General features: G+C 50.2%; 1 protein-coding gene and 1 long non-coding RNA gene across 5 annotated transcripts in view; both read left to right on the top strand.

The window, feature by feature from the left end:
* Nucleotides 1-8,783, top strand: part of LRRC8D (leucine rich repeat containing 8 VRAC subunit D) — a 108,020-nt gene extending 99,237 nt beyond the window's left edge. For all 4 annotated transcript variants that reach the window (XM_047785339.1, XM_047785342.1, XM_047785340.1 and 1 more), the window contains exon 2: nt 5,517-8,783. In XM_047785339.1, the coding sequence (XP_047641295.1) occupies nt 5,519-8,095 (2,577 nt within the window). In that variant the 5' untranslated portion in view covers nt 5,517-5,518 and the 3' untranslated portion in view covers nt 8,096-8,783. The remainder of the gene's footprint in view (nt 1-5,516) is intronic.
* A 5,013-nt stretch (nt 8,784-13,796) lies between these two features.
* LOC125129993 (uncharacterized) lies at nt 13,797-16,402 on the top strand. Its single transcript, XR_007135618.1, has 3 exons — nt 13,797-14,344; nt 14,949-15,127; nt 15,994-16,402. It is a non-coding gene; the product is annotated as an uncharacterized LOC125129993 (long non-coding RNA).
* Nucleotides 16,403-22,178: the final 5,776 nt, after the last annotated feature.

Below are 22,178 nucleotides of genomic sequence, written 5' to 3'. Positions count from 1 at the left end.
AGATTCTCAGCCTCCAGGAAAAGGACTTTAGACTGTTGATGCTGAAGATGATGCAAGACATTGGAAATAAACTGGAGGCAAAAATGGATAACTTGCAGGAAACACTGAGCAAAGAGATACAAGATATAAAACTTAAACAAGAGGAGATGCAAAATACAATAACTGAAATAAAAAACTCACTAGAAGCAGCTAACAGCAGAATACAGGAGGCAGAAGAACGAATAAGTGAGGTGGAGGACAGATTAGTGGAAATTATGGATGCAGAACAGAAAAGAGAAAGAAGATTGAAAACAAATGAAGAGAGTCTCAGAGAACTCTGGGACAACGTGAAATGTACCAACATCCGTATTATAGGGGTGCCAGAGGGAGAAGAGAGAGAAAAGGGGACAGAAAAAATATTCCAAGAGATAATAGCCAAAAACTTCCCTAACATGGGAAAGGAACCCCTCACTCAAATCCAGGAAGCACAACGAGCTCCATATAAAATAAACCCAAGGAGGAATACACCGAGATACATATTAATCAAACTGACCAACATTAAAGACAAAGAGAAAATCTTGAAAGCAGCTAGGGAAAAGAAACAAGTAACATACAAGGGAACCCCGATAAGGTTATCGGCAGATTTTTCAGCAGAAACTCTGCACTTAACATGTACTTAACATGATGAAAGGAAAAATCCTCCAACCAAGATGACTCTACCCAGCAAGGTTCTCATTCAGATTTGAAGGAGAAATCAAAACCTTCACAGATAAGCAAATGTTGGGAGAATTCAGCAACACCAAACCAGCCTTACAACAAATACTAAAGAAACTTCTCTAGCAGAAAAGAAAAGACAGCAACAGGAAACAAAAATTCCACACATGACAAGGCTCGCCAGTAAAGGTATATATACAGTAAAAATATGAAATCATCCATGCACAATTATACCACCTCAAAGCATAATGGAGGATTATTATTATTTATTTTTTTTTTTTTACTGTTCTCAATATTAGTTTATCCGAGAAACCAGATTTTATTCACATGAATAATCACAGGCTCTGACTGTAGGATTCTTACAGAATTATGTGCTGGCTCCCTTTTGGTAATGTTGCACATGAGCTTGTACAGGTCAGTACGTCGTATGTGTGTTCTCCGAGTGCAGATGAAGACAAACTGACTTTGGCTTTAAAACGGTGCCTCACCCGAGATGTACTGGAAGGAGACGGCCAGCCGTCCTCTCTGTGTTGATAACACCCCTGTTTTTCAGACTCTCTGGGCTTACAGGTTTCATAGCCAAACATATGAGGGCTTATATTTCTTTTCATTTCTTACACATAATCTGCCTACTTCTTAAAAGGCTTTGAAAAAAAGGAAAGAATAAAGGATTCTGGCCAATGGATGAGAGAGAGCAAAAAAAGAGGTTCGAAGGGCTTTTAAGAGAAAAGGTCCAGCTACAGTAAACTCATATAAACGGATGTGGGTTTGGAGCAATGAAGAGGTGACGTCGCAGACGTTTCGGAGGCATCGGGTCCCCCTTCTCGCCTGCACCCTCCCGTGCAGTCCGTGGAGGCCTGTTGTTACCTCTGTGGCCTGTTTGCCCGGAAATCGTCCCTTTTGCTCAGTTCTCCCTCCGTCACACGGCCTCCTCCGCCTGGGCCTGGCAGACCGGAGAGAAAACCCTTGTTGTCCACCTGCCTGATCTCAGACAAGCAGGGAGGGTGTCTGGGTTTTCTGGAGTCTGAACTGGGGTGTGGGGGAGCCTCTTGGAGAAAAAGAACACAACGCTGCCGCCCGAAAAGCAGGTGCAGGCCGGGGCCTGTGACATGGAGGGTCCCGAAGCCCGAGTGCCCTGCATTCTCGGAGCTCTTCTCAGTTGACCGTGGTCTGTGTCCAGTTATACGGACACTCCTCTCCGAGGGAAAGGCGGGGGTCTGGCTTCGCTCACCAGGGCCCTCCAGGAACGTGCCCCGTGTCACCTCTTGGCTAGACCAGTCTGCCTTTCCGGATGGAGGGATGCGTAAGCCAAGACTCAGGCTGGGAGCGAGGGTTTATAATGCACATGCGACACGCAGCTGAACTTCTGCAGCCACAGCAAGGGGCGGACTCGGGGATGCACAGCCGTTTCTTAACGGCAGTGATGGGGAAAGAGAAACGTCTCTCTGCACCTAGTGGCGAAGAGGTATTTTTATAGGGTTCTTTTCAGGAAGCGCCTCATTTTTATTCAGCACAGTGAATAATAACAGTGGCTGATTTTATTAAGCACTCCCCTTGCTCTGGGCCCTTGCTCATCAGTTGGCAAGTACTCTGAGGTCAGGGTTTCAGGACTCCTGTAGGCTGCGCACACCCAGTGGGAGACGGTAGGACTTCGGCATCCGTTGCCCGTTGGGAAGGGCTGCAAACCCCCATGAGGACGCGCAGGGAGGCCCGAGACCCTGGCGGCTTCCTTGATGTCTCTGGCGCTGCCCCCGCCTTTCCCATCGCTCGGCTCTGTGCTGAATTGGTGCTCGTCCCTCTCTGCCCCAGAGTTCCCGCCGGCTTTCCACTTGTTCTCCGTCAGGAATCGGATCCCACTCTCCTGTCCCGGGGAGGGTGTGCCCGAACTTTCTTCGTCTTTTGTTTTCCTGTGGAAAATTATAAGCCAGACGCTGTGCAGATGGTGTCTCAGAAAGAGTTACCTTCAGAATAACCTGTTCAGAAGAATCGTGTAGGGCTTTCCATCTGGACATTGAAGAAGGCCTGTCAGGGCGGATCATTCTGACTCTGGTGTAACGAAGAGTGACCTTCTGTGTCACTGTAAGAGTGACAGCCTTTGGCTCCCAGGCTCCGTGTCTTCTGCGCCCTCCCCAGACGGCGGTTACAGGGCTGCGTGATTCATTCCGTTCTTTATTACGTGCCTGTCCTATGTCCAGGCCCTGGGGGCTTGCGGATAAAAGCAGCCCTTCTTCCTTTAGGTGAGGAATCCGAACCCAGGTGGAGGGAGAAAGGGAGCCAGCCAGCCAGACAGACCGATGGAGCTCACAGTCCAGAAGGTCATGAGCACCTGTTGTCTAGCTCTGCCGACGTTTTTGGTTTTGATGGTCAGGATGGCTTCACAAACGGCCAAGTGGCCTTTTAAATGAAATAAGCCACCTGTCTAAGGTATACAGTATTCGTACTGAGTATCTTTTCCTAACCGCCAGCCGTGTTCTGAGAGTTAGTAAGATGAGCCCCCGGGCAAGGTGCTCAGATGCTTTCTTGCGGCCTTTACCAACCAGGAGTAAAAACCGGGAGGCTCCCAGCTGTCCGTGTCCAGAGCAGACGCCCACGGGTTTGTGATGCGGAGGCTTTCTGTCCCAGAGATGCCTGGCAGGGAAGGTGGCAGGCAGCGGGTCCATGGAAAGTGCTCAGGGTGTCAGGGCACTCTGTCCTTGTTCCCGTTCTTTCTTTAGCCCGGTTCAAGGCATGTGCCAGGGACGCCGTAGAGACACAGATTACATGCGGGAGAACATCAATGAAAAGGGCCAGTTGGGGTCTGAGAGGTCTTTCTGAGCCATGGAAAGAAGCAGGGGATTTAGAGATGCAAATAAAGCTGCCTCGAGAAAGCCCACGGTTGCCTGGAGAACGGGATGAAGTTAGGATTATCAAGGTTCCACCCGGCGCCTAGTTCTGAGCTTGGGATGGCTTTCTCTGGATCCTTTATCAAGGTCTGTTCGCTGCAGGCTCTCTTTTTAGGAGCCAGTTGGACCATTTGCCCGTTATGTGTCTTTTTCTGTTTGCGTTTCCTCCAGGCTGTTTTTTGGTAAGGACTTTCTCAGTAATGGCTCAGTTTTGTCCTTCTGGTGGAACAAACAGAACCGTTCCTTCTCCTTCCACATCCAAAGTATTTATTTTCTTTACCCCTATGAATTTTGGGTGTCTGGACCGGGCATGGTGTTACCCGCACGCAAGTGCTCACTGACTGTTGGGAAGCATTATGTGTGGCGAGCAGGTGGCTTGTGACCTCTTCATGGACTTTACCTGGTTCTCCCTTGACTTATTTCAGGGAAGGATTTGAGAATTTCATCCTCCCCTGTCTGTTGGTTCTTCTCTCCTTTGCCCTGTTTGGCAATAGTAGAGCATAGGACGAATACACAGGTATCAGTGGGATCTGAACTATGCTGAAATTAGAATTAATAAGTACATGGCAACAAAAATCATGTGTGATATGTCTAATTCTATGTATAAACTAGACATGTTCTGGACGTGAGTTATATAATCAGCATCATACTACATTTTCGGGAATGCCCTCCGTATAAAAGCAGGGACACTGCTTGGTCGACGGAAATAAGGTGTCACCATTGTTGTCGTCCTCACCATCCCTACTGAGGGCTTCTCTCCTTCAGGGGAGAGGGGAGGACGTGATCGATGCAAAGGTGAAAAAGAGGTAGTCTCTGCCCACGAGGAGCTCAAGCTCGAGTTGAAGACACCAGCGCTGGAAACATTATTTTTCAACAGTGGGATAGGAGCCTCGGCAGAGGAAGTGCTTAAGCTGGGACTTAAGGAATAAGTCAGAGTTCAACAGAAAGGGAAGAAAGGCAGCAGGCTGGAGGAAGTGGGGAGGGGGTGCAAGACCCCTTGGTGGGAGCAGCAGTGTGGACAGCGTGCTGGAGGAGAGGAGCCTTCTGAGGCTGGAGTCTGCGTGCTGGTGGTGGTGGTTCGGGCACTGACTCCCCTGCGGGGATGTGCGGGGCTGAGCTGGGGAACCGTTCGGAGTCGGTACGAAGCTACAGGGCTTTGGTGCTGTGCTGTCTGCCTGCACCTTTGACCCCTCCTTCCTCCTCTTCTCTCCTCTGGAATCAAAACCCGTCCCAAGTGCAAGGTGCTGGAAAGCTACCGTTGAAGCTTTGCTGGCGGCGAAATACCACTCATTGCAAAGATCCCTCAGTTTCTTTGCTGGGTGGTCCTCGATGTTTATGCTGAAGGCGAGCCTAGAGTTTTTATTCTTCCATGGGCCCAGGTTGCTGTGGGGTGGCGGTTAGGTTTGATAAAATGCTCTTCTGCCCAACACTGTCTGTAGGCCGGGAATAAATGTTCTTGAGGGATGTCGATGCTGACGATGCTGATGGTGAAGGCGGTCAAGACCCCAGGAAGTCTCTCGCTGACTGAGCATCACCTCGGGGTCAGGCACGGCCGTATGGCAGTCGGGAAGGTGGACGTCATCCTGTCCCCACGGCACTTCCAATCTCCCGGGGATCAGACAAGTGAACAGCTGGTCCTCCCGCAGTGTGATGAGGGCTGTGATGGACAGACGGACAGAGTGCTGTGGGAGCCCATCAGAGAACCACCTCACCCAGACTAGGGATCAGGGAGGGCTTCCTGGGAGAGGCGGCAGCCTCGTGAAGGGAAGTGGGGGAGAAGGGACCCGGGTAGAGGACACAGTGTGTAGGAGGAACAGAACACAAAGGAGAAATGGCTGGTTGGAGAAGCCAGAAGAAGAAACTAGAAGAAGAAAGTACTTTCTCCTCTAACGCTTTCACTGGCGTCTCTGTGATAATGCCTTTTGTTTGCCTGTCTTCTAGGAATGTTTACCCTTGCGGAAGTTGCTTCACTTAATGACATTCAGCCAACGTACCGAATCCTGAAGCCATGGTGGGACGTGTTCATGGATTACCTGGCTGTCGTGATGCTGATGGTAGCCATCTTTGCAGGAACCATGCAACTCACCAAAGATCAGGTGGTCTGCTTGCCAGTGTTACCATCTCCTGTAAGTTCAAAGGCACACACGTCACCCGGGAACACCGACGTCACCACCAGCGTCCCGCCGATGGAGCCCACCGCAGACCAAGACCAAGACGTGCAGACGACACACGAGATTTCCTTCGGCACGTCCGCTGTGACACCTGACATACCTCTCAGATCCACACACCCTCCCACAGACTCCCCGGGTCCGGGCCAGGAGGCCAAGAAAGAGAAGAAAGACCCAACCGGCCGAAAAACAAACTTGGATTTCCAGCAGTATGTATTTATCAATCAGATGTGCTACCACCTGGCCCTGCCGTGGTATTCTAAGTACTTCCCATACCTGGCCCTCATACACACGATCATTCTCATGGTCAGCAGCAACTTCTGGTTCAAATACCCCAAGACGTGCTCGAAGGTGGAGCACTTTGTTTCCATCTTAGGCAAGTGCTTCGAGTCTCCCTGGACGACCAAGGCGCTGTCCGAGACGGCGTGCGAGGACTCGGAGGAGAACAAGCAGAGGATGACGGGCGCCCAGGCGCTGCCGAAGCACGTGTCCACCAGCAGCGACGAGGGCAGCCCCAGCGCCAGCACCCCGATGATCAACAAGACCGGCTTCAAGTTCTCGGCCGAGAAGCCCGTGATCGAAGTCCCCAGCATGACCATCCTGGACAAAAAGGACGGGGAGCAGGCCAAAGCCCTGTTTGAGAAAGTGAGGAAGTTCCGGGCGCACGTGGAGGACAGCGACCTGATCTACAAACTCTACGTGGTCCAGACAGTCATCAAGACGGCCAAGTTCATCTTCATCCTCTGCTACACGGCCAACTTCGTCAACGCCATCAGCTTCGAGCACGTGTGCAAGCCCAAGGTGGAGCACCTGACCGGTTACGAGGTGTTCGAGTGCACGCACAACATGGCCTACATGCTGAAAAAGCTGCTCATCAGCTACATATCCATTATCTGCGTCTACGGTTTCATCTGCCTCTACACGCTCTTCTGGCTGTTCCGGATACCTCTGAAGGAATACTCGTTTGAAAAGGTCCGAGAGGAGAGCAGCTTCAGCGACATTCCGGACGTCAAAAACGACTTCGCCTTCCTGCTGCACATGGTCGACCAGTACGACCAGCTCTATTCCAAGCGGTTCGGTGTGTTCCTGTCGGAAGTCAGTGAAAATAAACTGAGGGAAATCAGTTTGAACCACGAGTGGACATTTGAGAAGCTGCGGCAGCACGTGTCCCGCAACGCCCAGGACAAGCAGGAGCTGCACCTCTTCATGCTGTCGGGCGTGCCCGATGCGGTCTTTGACCTCACGGACCTGGACGTGCTGAGGCTCGAGCTGATCCCCGAAGCGAAGATTCCCGCCAAGATCTCGCAGATGACCAACCTCCAAGAGCTGCACCTCTGCCACTGCCCCGCCAAGGTGGAGCAGACCGCGTTCAGCTTCCTCCGCGATCACTTGAGGTGCCTTCACGTGAAGTTCACCGACGTGGCGGAGATCCCCGCCTGGGTGTACCTGCTCAAAAACCTGCGCGAGCTCTACCTGGTGGGCAACCTGAACTCGGAGAACAACAAGATGATCGGCCTGGAGTCTCTGCGAGAGCTGCGGCACCTGAGGGTCCTCCAGGTGAAGAGCAACTTGACCAAAGTCCCCTCCAACATCACCGACGTGGCCCCGCACCTCACCAAGCTAGTCATTCACAACGACGGCACCAAACTCCTGGTACTGAACAGCCTTAAGAAAATGATGAATGTCGCCGAGCTGGAGCTCCAGAACTGTGAGCTCGAGAGAATCCCACACGCTATTTTCAGCCTCTCCAACTTGCAGGAACTAGACCTGAAGTCCAATAACATCCGCACCATCGAAGAAATCATCAGTTTCCAGCACTTAAAACGACTGACGTGTTTAAAACTGTGGCATAACAAAATCGTGACCATCCCGCCCTCCATCACCCACGTCAAAAACCTGGAGTCCCTTTATTTCTCCAACAACAAGCTGGAGTCGCTGCCGGTGGCGGTGTTCAGTTTACAGAAGCTCCGATGCTTGGATGTCAGCTATAACAGCATTTCCGCGATCCCGATCGAAATAGGATTGCTTCAGAACCTGCAGCACTTGCATCTCACGGGCAACAAAGTGGAGACTCTGCCCAAACAGTTGTTTAAATGCGGGAAGTTGAGGACCTTGAACCTGGGGCAGAACTGCCTCACCTCCCTCCCAGACCAGGTCGGTCAGCTCTCCCAGCTCACTCAGCTGGAGCTGAAGGGGAACTGCTTGGACCGCCTGCCAGCCCAGCTGGGCCAGTGTCGCCTGCTCAAGAAAGGCGGCCTGGTGGTGGAAGGTCACCTTTTTGACACCCTGCCGCTCGAAGTCAAAGAAGCGTTGAATCAAGACATAAACATTCCCTTCGCAAATGGCATTTAAACTGAGACAACACGTGCACATCCGTGTGCAGGAATAACTCCCTAGACTGCAGATGTACCCGTTGTTGCAAGATCATGCATTTTAGGAGTAGATACATCTTAAAAATACAACACAGAGAGGATGCATAGAAGGCTGATAGAAGACATAACTGAATGTTCCATGTTTGTAGTGTTTTAAGTCGTTCACTTCCAAATCTTTTCTCTCGCTCGCTCGCTCTCTCTCTCTTTTTTTTTTTTTTTTTTGGTTTCCTTTTGGGGAAAGGGAAGGAAAAATTATAATCACTAATCTTGGTTTCTTTTTAAATTGTTTGTAACTTGGATGCTGCCGCTACTGAATGTTTACAAATTGCTTGCCTGCTAAAGTAAATGATTAAATTGACATTTTCTTACGATACCACCTTTTTTTTTTGTTTTTGTTTTTGTTTGTTTGTTTGTTTGTGGAGGTGTCTTGATTGACTTTGCTTAATTGGTGCAATACTGCTTGAACTCAGACCGCTAAAGGCACATCAGGTCCAATCTTGTAAATTTAGATTTGCTGAAATATTGATTTATTTTTTGTTTTAATTTAAAGCACCTCAAATAAGCACTTCTTATGATATTTAACTGGTGCTACTGCTTCTGAGAATCCCGTGTTATAGATTTTACACTCTCGAAGGCCTGGAATGCAGTAAAGGTGTGTAGATCACTGAGGGAGTCTTGTTTGTTTGTTTGTTTTTTCAAGAATAAATAAGAAAAAAATAAAAGAACGCTCTCCTTACAAACAGCTGTTTTTCCATAGTCTGGAGTTCTGGTTATGTGATGCATTTTTCTGTCAATACTATAGCATTGCCAATAAATAGAAAATGTTATTTTAAAATAAATTTAATTACAACCAAAATAAAAATTTTAATGGCTTAATGGTGACCATCCTTCCAATATATCACCGTTTGGAAGATACCACGAATTCAAAGCAGGTATCGTTCAGTTACTTGCCCTTTTCACTGTTGTGGGGGAAGGAAGGCTCTGTAGTTCATTGCCTTGGAAGACCGACCATCTGTGTGCATTTCTGTGACAGGACGTACTTCCTGTGCTTGCCTGCGCTGGGAGGGGTTTGTCCAGGAAAATGCTGGCAGAGTGTATTTTTTGGACGATGATTTTTTCCTTCTTTATTTAACTGACGGAGTGTCTAAATCCATCTCAGAAAATCGAAAATTCCCTGCCACCTGTTGGGGTATTGGTTGGCAGGTGCGAAATAAGCCTTTCGTCAGGGGTGTTTTTCCAAGAGGAGAGAACAATTTGGCACCTGAATGAAAAAGGAGTGTCTTCTCCATACACGAGTGGACTGACTTAATGAAACACTGGATAATCCCCTGTCCTACCTTAGCGTGGCTTGAAGGATTTTGCAGAGAACACGAGAAGATGGCTTTTCTTCCCCAAAATTGATCTCTGGGGCTCCTGGCCTGTCGCAAGTGGTGGCGAATCTTTGCCTGCCGCACAGCTTCTGAATCCCTTGAGAGGTGTTACCGCTAATGGGAAAGGCTGCGGCCGCCGCGGCTGACCCAGCAACTGACCTCAGCTGCAGCATCCTGGCTACTCCCCTCTCCTCCTACAAGACCTGAGCTAGGAGACGAGCTTAGAAAGGCCCAAGTTTAGAAAAGCTGGAGGACAGTGGCGCAGTTGTGGTGTAAGCGTCCCTCCTGCGTACGCATCTCTCACTTCCTTTGGCTTTGGCTGACGTGTTCACCAGTGTTGACTTCGTGCACCTGCTTGGCACCGCTCCAGTTCAAGGAACTGGGGATTCACTGTCGGAATAAGTCACAGCCCTTGGCTCCGTGGAGGATTATAACAGCATGGGAGAGCATATCAATTAGGCAGATAATACAAATGATTGATTATAATTGTAATAAAAAAAGTATACAGAATCTGGGCATGAATAACGGCTTGGGGGGGGGGGCAGTCGGTTAAAGAAGAGCTTCAGGGGGCAGCACTACCTATAAACACTCCTAGACCTTTCCTTCCACCAGCCACACAGGGCACTGCTCTTGCTGCATCGTGACGCCACGCCCAGAGACTGGTACAGTGTTTTAGAAGGATGCCACACTGCCTTGCTTGTGAGATCCACAGGCCAGATCTTAGGATCCTTGCTTTATGGACTAGGAAGCCTGTCTTCTTTAAAACAAGTGCATGCTGCTTTTGAAGGCACAGTGGCAGCACTCACAACCTACTGGAGCCAGGGTCTGACCGTCCCACCACTTGACCACTGGCAGCTGCCCTTAGGCACCTGTTTCCTTATCAATGCTTGGGGTTCCGTCACTTAGAACTGATTGGTATTGCATGCCTTCAGACTGTATCGAGGGGTTTCTCTGGTCTTACCCAAACTTCTCTTGACTTTATCAACCGTTAAGGATTTCCTTGAACTCTGAAGAGGCCACGGTCCATTGATTTAAATGCCACATTCCTTGCCACTGTTTGCAAATAGCCATATTTTAAAAGAGGCGCTCTCAGGAATGCTGATCCATCTAACCGACTTTAAATATACAGGGTCTTAGAGCCTCAGTAAAACAGCGGATGAGATTATAGGCCCAAGTATACCGTCAACCCATATGTCTTCACAAATTTATGTTGGCACCACATGCTCTAGACGTGGGGAAAACACAACGTTAAAATGCATAAGTTTGGCTTCCCCGTATTTTCATAGCTTTTTCTAAAGTCCCTTGAGCACCATACGACGAAAATTATTCTAAAGTAGCTTTCAACGTTCCATGTCTTTGTGCGTCCCGGAGGCTGAGAGGATCCGGCTGGTGTTTGGCTGTTTGACTTTTTTTTCTACCCATGTGCGGTTTGGCTCAGCCGAGAGGATTTGGCTTTTCCGGGGATCAGAAGGATGAGCCGCGATGGTTGCTGGGACCCCCGTTCTTAGTCGCGCAGCTTAGCAATCTCTTAGTAGGTAGAAAGAGTTCGTTCTCGGAAAGTCCTGGTCAGCAGTCCTGATCGTTAGAAAGTTTCATACACAAAGGAAGAAGGCTTCCATTTTATCATTAGTATGGCTCGTATGGTCTCTGACTGCCTGCCCTGGGCCTGACTTCAGCCAGCAGCTAAACTCTGAGTTGCTGATGGAGCAAACTGCAGGGTGCCCTTGAGACCAGCGCCCACTGGCTGTCCATTCACCTGCTGAATAGAAGCCAGAGGGCTGTCCGCCCGCTGAGACCTCTGGCAGCACTTGCGTCCGTCATTCATTCCCATAAAATGGTCCCTTTATCAGCTGAATCCCCAAACAAGGGCTGTACTGACAAAAAGCCCCTTTGATGAAAAGAAGGGGGAAAAGAAAAAAAAAACCTGGACACCAGTTTTCAAATGTCCTCTAACTTGTGACTGTGACACAAAGAAGTGGCCCTGTGTGGTCCTGGCCAGTTGGGGCTCTCCTGGAACAAAGGGACCAGGTACTCCGTGTGGTGTCTGCTCTGGGGGGGCGGTGGGGAGGAGACTGGAGCCACGAGCCAGCCGCCCCTGGAATCTGGCCTGGGAGACGGTCGTGCAGCCAACAGCAGGGATACAGGCCTCTAATGAGCCCAGCTTCAACCTCCAAAGAAGACTAGCCGCCCTGTCTTCATCCCCCTTGATACGGTCTGAAGGCAGGCAATCCCAATCAGTTCTAAGCGACTGAACCCCAACCTCTGGAAATGCAATGCCTAAATGGTCGCAGGTGGGTGACAGCTTTTGCTCCTGGAAATGCCTGGTTGGCCCTGCAGGGGTTTGTCTCTGACCCACCACTCTCCCGCGGCTGCGGGCCCCCGACATGGGAAGCTGGCTCTGTGATTCACTGATGTCTTGCCTCCCAAGACGTGGAGCTCTGGAGGGAGAGCGCCTGGATCTGAATCCTGCCTTGACCTCAGCCGCGTGGCCGTGCCAGGCAGCTTAACCTCACGAAGCCTCCGCGTCTTTACCTATCAGTGGGGATAATCGGATACCCCTCCCAATGGCAGGGTGTGTTTCGTGTGTGTGTGTGATTCATTGAAGGGGCTGTGCCTGCCGGAGAGTAAGTTCTCAGGAACATTCTGCTATTTTTATTCTGTCCCCAACTGTGGCGGAGACGGTCAGCAGCCTCCCCAAATGTTCATTCTCTCCCTCCTTGGTCATGGGATCTTCAGGGGACACCGGGGAGCGCCAAAAAAAATGTGTATGAAGGAAAACATCCCCCAGCCTTGGGGCTCCATGGGGCCGAGGGACACCGATCTAACCAACACGATGCGAATGGAAGAGCGGGATGCACCTTTGGGGTCGGGCCCTTAAGGAGAAGGGCCTGTGCCGGCAGCTTCCCCTGGCTGGCTGGTTACACTGCGGGCGTGGAACGAGGCCAGCCAAGGCCATGCAGCCCAGGACAGCAAACCAGGCGAGGCCTTGCAACCGGGCGGAAGAAGCCTGGGCCCCGCGGCCTCAAGGAGGAGGTTGGGTAAAGAAGGAGTCAACTGTGTTTCGCCTAAGCCTCTGTGGGTGGGGGCTCTGATCCGTGCAGCCGGACCTAAGACCTACCGAATCAAAATTCCCATTTTAACAGGATGGGGCCCAGGTGACTTGCAGGCACGTGCAAACGTGAGAAGCGTTTTCCAAAATAACACACCTGTCGAGCAAGTCCGCTGGTCCCCTTCAGGAGCCGGGGAGGGGATGGCACTGGTGACCAGTGTGCCTGTCACCACTGCCTTCTGCCTCTTGCTGGGCTAGTTGGGGAGGAGTTGGGGTGGTGCTGGTGCTACGGTTTCCACCAACTTCCATGCCCCCTTTGCTCCTGCTGGCAGCCGTGCCCCTCGATCACCACGGCGGCCACGGGACGGCAGGGTGAGTGTCGACTGCATGTGATTATAATTCGTTATAGTCGTTCTCCCAGGAGCCTGAGGTTTGGGAGGTCCTGCCCCTGCTCTAAAGACATACGCACCCATGCCCAGCCTGTGGGCAGGCTTCACAAGGCCAGGGACCCAAACCAACCCATCGCAGTGCTGGGCCTTCAGACCCGGTCTGGGTTGGCTGCTTGACGTTCACTCAACCATGGGCTAAGCTGCTCCTGTGGAGCCTTTTCCAAATTTCCCTGGGCAACTGCCAAATGGCCTGCCATGAGACCTGGCTGGAATAGTTTCGGGGGGAGACCCGGCCAAAGGAATCACCCAGGTGTTAAGCCAAACTGTGTAGATGCTGTAGAGACATAGATTTTTCACTTTGCTGCTGGAAGACGATCGTAGCCACAGGCAAGGAAGTTCTGCCTGGATGAAAATCTCTTGAAGACATTGTCTCCAAGAGTTTCACTCAGATCTTTCCTGCAGCTTCGGCCTCCTGGCTCCTTATCTGGCTCTGCTTGTGCCGTAAACAGCTGGTCACCGCCCAGAGGACAACCAACCACTCCAGCTTCTGGAAGATGGTGGTTAAACCACCCGTCTTCTCTTCCCCAGGATGTTGTGAAGATTTTGCAGCACGGGGCCGAGAGCTCCCTAGAGGTTAACGGTGCCTAAATACAGTTTGCTATTAATTTATCATCATGGTAGGCAGAAAATTCACTTGAAGACAGCATTTTCTGGAGTTCCCATCATGGCTCAGTGGTTAATGAATCTGACTAGGAACCATGAGGATGTGGGTTTGATCCCTGGCCTTGCTCCGTGGGTTAAGGATCCGGTGTTGCTGTGGCTCTGGCGGCTACAGCTCTGATTAGACCCCTAGCCTGGGAACCTCCATATGCCACGGGAGCGGCCCTAGAAAAGGCAAAAAAAGACACACACACAAAAAAGATAGCATTTTCTTCTCTGCCCGAAGAAGTAGCTGATGCACAGCCAAGCCTACACCTTCCACTTATCAATTCTAAGCAACTGCTTTTCTTTAGGGGATGGTATGGCTCATGGTTCCACTTCTGGAGGTGGAAGAAGACATTAGGAACGGGGTTGGACCACGTAAGTAGCAATAATAACATGCGATGCTCTCAGGTAATTGTCCTCAACCCCATCTCGCAGACGAGGAAACAGAAGCACACCTGTGGTAACCACGTGATGTGCTGTGGCTCACGTGGCACAGCAGACCTGGGAGGTGCGACTTATTTAGAGATGAAGGAACTGCGAAGTCAGGCAGCCTGCCCAAGGTCACCTGGCCAGCAGGTGGCAGGGACACTGCTAAATCAAACCCTGCATAGCTGATCTCCTGTAATCCTCCCAAGACCACTAAGAGAAAGGCATTCTCCCCACTGAAGAGATGAAGAGACTGAATCGGAGAAGCCCAGCGCATCCAGTTCCCCATCGTAAGTAGCGGATACTAGTCACAGACTCAGGCATGCCCCAAACCGGAGCCCCGCTCTTCCACCAAACTGCACGGCGGATGTCTGGTGCTCTGTCAGCAATTCCGAGAGAGGCTTTGAAATCTGTGTTGACATCCGGTTCCATAAATCTGCCCCAAGCGAGGTTTTTCCTTCATTCTTTAGTATTAAAGAAAGCCTGTGGCTGTGTCTCAGCATCTGCCCTTGGCGTCACGACTCATTTCCTCTGTCAGGCTGCCCGGCCGTCGTGAAAGGGCAGTGCACCCAAGGCGGGGGTGGGAGGGGGGGATGATTTTCCTTCACTGCATGTTCCGGGCGTGCCCGTCTTGACTCGTGGCCATTTACTCAGACACGAGACAGCTCTGTCTCGGCTCCGTGATGCAGAGAAAATGTGGTTGAGAGTGACCTTCAACAGGTCCGGGAACGTGATGCCCAGAAACACGTAACATTTGCCAGGCGCTCTGGCAGGTGCGACTTGCCTCTTCAACGTGGCATTTCAGGCCCAGGTTCTCGAGCTGTGACCAGCCCTGGTGGCCCCTGGCACCTGCCCCGGCCTGACCTTTATTTCGATGGGCTCGCTCTTCCGCAGGTGGTCACCGCACAGCACCATGTGTGGCGGGCGAGAATCAGATGCGTGTGGTCCGTGGAGAGAAAGAACCCAGGCTCACGTGGAAGAAACTGCTTAGGAGAAAAGAGGAAGAAAGTTGAGGAGAGGAACGTTCCCAGCCCGCTAGTATCTCTACTTCCACACACCGCCCCCAGCTCCAGGTCTATATATTTTGATTTTTTGAGGTGGGGGGTTTCCTTCCTTATCCATTTAAATGTGTTCTAATATCTTCGCCGGAGTGAGTTCAGTTTGGTGAAGCAAATTTTAACCAAAACATGAACTGCTATTTGAAAAACACGGATGTGCGTTTGATTTATTTTTATTCGTATTTATTTTAATTTTATTTGTCTTTTTAGAGCTGCACCCGCAGCATATGGAAGTTCCCAGGCTAGGGGTCTTCTTGGAGCTGCAGCTGCCGGCCTATGCCACAGCCACAGCAACGTGGATGCCGAGCCGCATCTACAGCCTATGCCACAGCTCCCTGCAATGCCGGATCCCCAACCCACTGAGCAAGGCCAGCACTCGAACCCGCATCCTCGTGGATCCTAGTGGGGTTTGTTACCACTGAGCCATGATGGGACCTCCCTGATGTGTGTTTTATATCTTTGACCCCTTGTAAAAGTGAGTAGGGTTTTTTTACGAGCTACCACATCTTATAGACAATCAATATAAACAGAAGAAACTTCTCATTCACCAGGACTAAATTGTGAGGAGGGACCTTGAAAGAAAGTCTGAGATTGAAGCAATCAAGAGGAGCTCAGCATGGACCTGGGAAACGGTGGGGATGTTTTAAAACAGTCATTCCATTATTTACAGAATAAAATCAGCCCAATGACACAGTCTAAGTATGGCCTCCGTTCTCCCACCAGCCAGAGCTGAAGAGAATGAATAGCAGGTGCTCAGTTTCAGTGAATCAGACCTGCCGCTGTTGCTTTGGGAAGCTTACAGAGTACGTTAACCCTGGGCATGCTGAGTTCTTAGTTGCTAAAATCTCCTAATTGCGTGAACTTAATTTTCTTGGCCTTAGACTGAATTGCCTGTGTATGATGGAGCCTGGTGACAGCAGTTCAATGACCAGCTCTTTGGCACTGGAACCAAGAAGCTGCAGTCTGGTGATGAGGCTTCGAGCTGCTGGAAATGTCTCCCAGGCAAGTTGCATAACGTGGGTGTGTTTGGGGTCTTCATCTGTGAAATGGGGTAAAGATGATACCTGCCTTACAGAGCATCGTCGTGTGGGATCAGTGAGTTGGCTCGCGGCAAGCCCTCGCATTGAGCGCTCAGTCTATTTTAGGGGTTCTCATGAATAGTGTTTCTAAAATATTTGGAAGGTCGGTCCATTACCGAGATAAAAAGAAATTCTGGAAAAACAGAGCTCTTGGAATGTAATATTATACGAGAGCTCAGGAAGTGGACGCAGCCCAGGGAGGAACGAGTCATGCCATGCTCTCTTTTCAAAAGCCAGCAAACCGGTCACCGGGGACTTCACGTCTCACAAGCAGCTTTTCATGCCTTCATTAATCTGTTTATTTGGCTTAGCAAATCAGAGGAACCCGACTTCGTATTGTTAAGAACCCTCTGGTTGGTTATGAATGTTTCTAAGTAGTTCTCTAAACTCGGGTCAGACCCAATGACCCATCTGGCCAAAGGCCAGATTTCCAAAGCACAGCTTCAAGGATCTCTGTCTTGGGCTGATTTATGGGCCCTGTGAACTATTTTAGTTGTATAGGGAATATGGAATTGGTGGCTGGTAGAGAGGAGGGGAAAAACCTACTTTCCTCCAACCCATCTCAGGTTCATTGGCGGGGAAATTAGACTCACCAAAGACATCGGCAAGAGGAAAGCAAACAGAAGGTTATTGACACACGCATCATGCGGACACGCAGATACGAGCAACGCAAAGGGGTGGTTAGAGCTTGGGCTTATTTTAATAGTTTCACAAAAGAACAATACATTTTTAGAGACGGGACAAGGCGAAGGAAAAGGACTTTGAGCTCCCAGGGGTGGTAAACCGTGAGGAGGCAAATATGGGAAAACTCACAGTAACTAAGGGCTAGTTTTAGCCAGGTTTGTTGTGTAGACCTTCTGGTGCCCCCTCTGAGCCGATGAGGGCCTAGAGTTGTCTGCGGTGGTTAACTTCTGTCTGAGCTGGTAGAGAGGAGAGACAGGAAACCTTTGCAAATGTTATGTCCTGCTTTTAGGCAAATCGGGGAGGGCAGAGAGCTTTTCTTGTATCTGCTTCTTCTCAACACCTTTAGCTCAAAATAATCCTTGTGCCACAGTGACCTACTTAGGGATGGCATGCTCTACCCCCCTTCACTGAGCTGATCAGTACTTTGTTTTTTTGGGTTTTTTTTTTTTTTTTTGGTTAACTTGAAACTTGTGCTAAGACTGGTCACTGGAGCTGAAAGTGTTCACCCTTTTCTAATCTGTTCAAGAGGGTGAAAAGACATCTCTCTTATCACAAGTACCTAGTGCCTGGTTCCTTTAAAGAATTTATTTCAACTACATTGTGTAGACCCAATTTTTAAAATACCTCCTCTACAAAGGCCAGGTTTACAGAACAGATGACTAAGTGGGTGATCATTGAAAAAGCTCAAAGAATCTGTCCTCTTGTTGATCAGGGCTAACTCCTCTGGAACGCCTCTGGTTATGGAGTTTCCCTTGTGGGGCAGTGGGTTAAGGATCCACCCGGTGTCGTCTCTGAGGCGGCTTGGGTCGCTGCTGGGACATGGGTTGGATCCCTGGCCCAGGAACTTCCATGCGCTGCAAATGTGGCCAAAAAAAAAAAAAAGAAGAAGACAGAGAGAGACGGATATACACCATGTTTAGGAAATGCATCTGTTGATTACAGCAAAGCGCACCAAACACTTTACAAAGATGCTCTTTTAAAAAGGACACACCATTCAGGCCAGCATTGAGCATCTTTGGTTATTCATCTATCCCTTTGCCAACCAAAGAAGAAAAACAATAGAGGTTTGCAAAAAGACACAACATTGCGACTGCACGTTTCACGCTGCTAGTCTCAATCCATATGGCATATAAACGATGACTTGCTGTAGAGGGTTCTTTATCTGAGAACCTGTGAGATCACAACCTTCCTTGAAGGTTCAGCTCAATGTATTGCCTTTTACAAACTAGAAAACAGCCATGAGGGACACGGGGCTTAAAAGGCAGCCTGTTTTACTGTTACCTGATGCGGAAGATCCCCCTCCACTACACCTACTCTTTGTTTTAAAGATCCCTTTAGAATTCAGTTGTACCAACAGAGAAGCGGGGGAGGGTGAGGAGGGTGCAGGTGCAGAATAGTGTAGAGAGGCCGCTCAGGCCAGTGCATTCGTTTCCTCAAGCGAAACCCTAGCTCCTACCCTTTCTAAACGGGGCAGCACGCTGAGTGCTGGGGTGGTCGGATGTCCTTGATTTCCTAGGAAGACCAGATTCAGTCTAGGCTTTCTTTTTTCTCCTTGCCCCACCCCCGGCTCGCTGCCCGCTCATCTTACCCGCCCCCTTTCCACGGAGGACAGTCACAGAGCGCAGCCGGTCCTCCGAGAATCCAGGGCCGGTGGCAGAGCGGGGCGCACGCAATTTCCATCAGCTCTGACCCCCGCCCACTGCCCTCCGTCCGGTCCCTTCTCCCCCTCCCCACGCCCCGGCTCCTCCGTACCCATAGGTGGGCCTTAAAGAACACAGCTTGAACTTGTCTGCGTATTCACGTGCAGTCTTCCAGGTGTCCCCATGCTTTTTTTCTGGTTGCAAAAGTCACACGGGTTCGTCATTACCTAAAGTCACAGATTACAGACACGCATGGCCTTTAGAACATACCACGCCTCCCCTCCAAACTTCCTTTTCACCCAGAGCAAAGGCCAAGCGTTTCACGGGCCTGTGGATTTGTGCGCCCTCGGCCGCTCTGATCGGGGGCCTCCAGGTCTGCCCTCATTCCCCGCGCTCCTGCAGCGACCGTCCAGCGACCGCACGTCGGGGCCTTTGCAGCAGCTCTTCCTCTGCGGCTGTGCTCACGCCGGACACGGCGGGCCTTCGATCTTGGTCCGCGCGGGCTGCCCGAACCCAACACACACACTGGGCAGCTTCAACGTCTGTGTGCTCACGGTTCTGGAGGGCGGACGTGCCCTTCCGGGCTCTGGCCAGCTTGGTTTCTGGTGAGCGCCCTTGCTGGCTTGGAGTCAACCACCAACTCCTCTGTCCTCACACGGCCTTTCCTCGGGGCAATGTCCCAACCTCCTTTAACCTCGGTGACTTCCTCAGAGGCCCTGGCTTCGAGTACAGCCCCACAGGCTCAGGCTTCAACATAGGGATTTGAGGGGAGGGACCCAACGCTTCAGGCCACAGCAGCCTCCTTCTCCATCATTCCATCGCTCAGCTCCGTGGGCCAGCAGGGGTCACTGGGGCTTATCCTGGGCTCTAATTATCTGGCAGCTCCCCTGGGACCAGAGCCTGGATGCTTGCGTCGCCTGCGTGGTGGGGCCTCAGTGCTGCTGATGGCAGGTCGCTCTGGTTGTGGGTGTCTTACTCTTTCAGAGTCTGGCCTGGGCCTCCTCACACAATGGTGTGACTGTTTCAAAAGGGCAAAAGGGAGCTCCCGGGCTCCTCAGGGCATGGGATCCTGCAAGGCAAGTCAGAAAAGCAGTGTCCTTTGACAGGAGATGGGGCCTCAGGACGGAACGATTTGTCAGGAGTCACGGCTGTCACAATCTGTCACTCACGGGATCCTTTTTAAGACGGCAACTTCACTCTTAACTTTTTTTTTTTTTTGATTATTATCCTTGGCTAACAAACTACAAATTCTGCACAAAATGTGTTTATTCATGAATCTATCTCTACCACCGAGAAGAGAACCTAGAATGGTGGGTGTTCAATAAATATTTGTTAAGTAACAAAAACATTGATTTTAAAATGTTTTCCAGAACCCTTCATCCTTAGGATTTCTATAACTTTGGTCACACCTTTACTGTTAAAAAGTGCTTTTCAGGAGTTCCTGTTACGGCTCAGCGGGTTAAGAATCTGACTAGTGTCTATGAGGTTGCAGGTTCAATCCCTGGCCTTGCTCAGTGGGTAAAGGATCCGGCGTTGCCCTGAGCTGTGGTGTAGGTCACAGACACAGCTCAGATCTGGTGTTGCTGTGGCTGTGGTGTAGGCTGGCAGCTGCAGCTCTGATTCACCCCCTAGCCTGGAAACCTCCATATGCCACACCGGTGGCCTTAAAAAAGAAAAAAAAAAATTGCTTTTCCATAAAGTCATCCCAGCTTACTTTTCCCAACACCCTCAGGAAGCAGGCAGAATAAGTATCATTGCTCCCACTTTATAGGTGAGGAAGCGGAGGCTGAGGCAGGAAGAGGACTTGCCCAGGGTCACACGCCTGAAAAGAAGAGAGCTTCCGACTTTCTGTCCCAGGCTCTCTATCAGCCATCGTGCAATCTTCCAGGTGAAGTGCACCTTCTGCCCTGTGCTCGGGGAGCTCTGTCAATGATTTGGGTGCTCCAGCTGGCTCCAGGCCACAGGGCCAAGCGTTATCTTTCTGCAGTCTCCTCCACAGAGGTCAAAATGTAAACTTCTCCTGGAGATCCAGAATCAACGCGCGCTCGCTGAAAGGGGGGGGGGGGGGGGGCGGGTCAGGACCTGTCTTCAGGGACCTTGCCCTGGACAGCAGGGACTGTTTGTGCACAAGCTGAACTTCAAAGCCTCGTGTCCAACCCGTGGTTGCCAGGTTGTTCTGGTCTGGATACGCCTTGGTTGGGGCAGAAAATACCCTCCTCTCCAGCTTTGAGCAGCAGTTCCACTCAGAGAAGGCTGGTTAAAGAGTGAATCTTGGTATCACAGGGAAATGAAGCCAGATGGAGGGAGAAAGCAACTCTGTTCATTCAAAATGTGTTGTGATGCTTTTAGGAAGGCTTGTCCCCTTTTGGAAAAGCCTCTTGAGATATCGCTTGCTGACCTGACCGGAGCGAGGAGCAAGTTAGAGGGTAAAGACATCCTGTTTAAAATAGGAAGTTTTAGGAGTTCCCGTCGTGGTGCAGTGGTTAATGAATCCGACTAGGAACCATGAGGTTGTGGGTTCGATCCCTGGCCGTGCTCAGTGGGTTAAGGATCCGGCGTTGCTGTGACTGTGGTGTAGGCCAGTGGCTTCAGCCCCGATTAGACCCTCTAGCCTGGGAACCTCCATGTGTCCGGGGAGCGGCCCTAGAAAAGACAAAAAAAAAAAGTTTTATGCTTTCTGTCTCATTCTCTTTTTTGCGACTTGTCATGCATGGTGTTTTTGATTTCTTATTTGATGTCCTTCTAAGTGAACCTAATATTTTAGATTATTAGATTAAATATCACCAGTCATCCTTACATTGTGCAATGCCCATTTTAAATGCAAATATAAGAGCATTATGCGAATGTGCAGAGCAGTGAAATCACAGTTTGTATTTGTAGCTCAAACATGCATACAGATTTTGTTGTTACCGAAACAGCAGAAATGCTGGATGAAGTCAACGCAACTGTTTTTAGCTTCGCGTGTTTATGTGCACTCATTCTCCCAACACTCTGCCTTTGGTTCACTGATGAGTGAGCAAAGACTTGAAAGGAGAAGAAGTCTAGGGTTGCCCTCTTTCCCTTTCTTTCTTTGTCATTATTTTTGGACTTAGTGGTTGTTGGCTACTTCAGAAGTAACAGGAATGAGAAAGGCTCTAGTAGGGCTCCTTAGTCAATGGTTAAATACCATTTCCACTTAGAGCACCGTTCTTCTGCATTCAGATCAAGTTCTGGTCCACAGAGCAAGGTCTCTCAGTGCTGTGAGCGCCCCGCCCCAGCAGATGGAATTCACTCACTTTGTTCCTGGCTGGAGTCGAACTGAGCTCCCGGGCATCATGGGCAACGTGGGAGTTCTGTGCTCATGGAACAATCAAGAATGTTATATGCAAATGGAACAGCAAGAAAGAGTGGACACTCATCCTCTATCTCTCTCCTCTTCTCACACACATGCTCCCTTGTCCCATCAGTGTGACTATGAAATCCAAGTTCAAAGATGAAATGATTAAAGATTTCAGAAGGACAACAGCAAAGCATTAAATCAAGTGTGCTGTGACTATGCAGATCTCCAGGTTTGGTTGGTTGGTTGTTTTTCTTTTTAGGGCCCAACACTCAGCATATGGAAGTTCCCAGGCTAGGGGTCGAATCAGAGCTAGAGCTGCCAGCCTACACCACAGCTCACGGTAA

Source organism: Phacochoerus africanus, chromosome 6, assembly GCF_016906955.1.
Source record: "Phacochoerus africanus isolate WHEZ1 chromosome 6, ROS_Pafr_v1, whole genome shotgun sequence".
NCBI lineage: Eukaryota > Metazoa > Chordata > Mammalia > Artiodactyla > Suidae > Phacochoerus > Phacochoerus africanus.
Note: the sequence above shows the minus strand (reverse complement) of the source record. Positions and strands in the feature narration are given on the sequence as shown.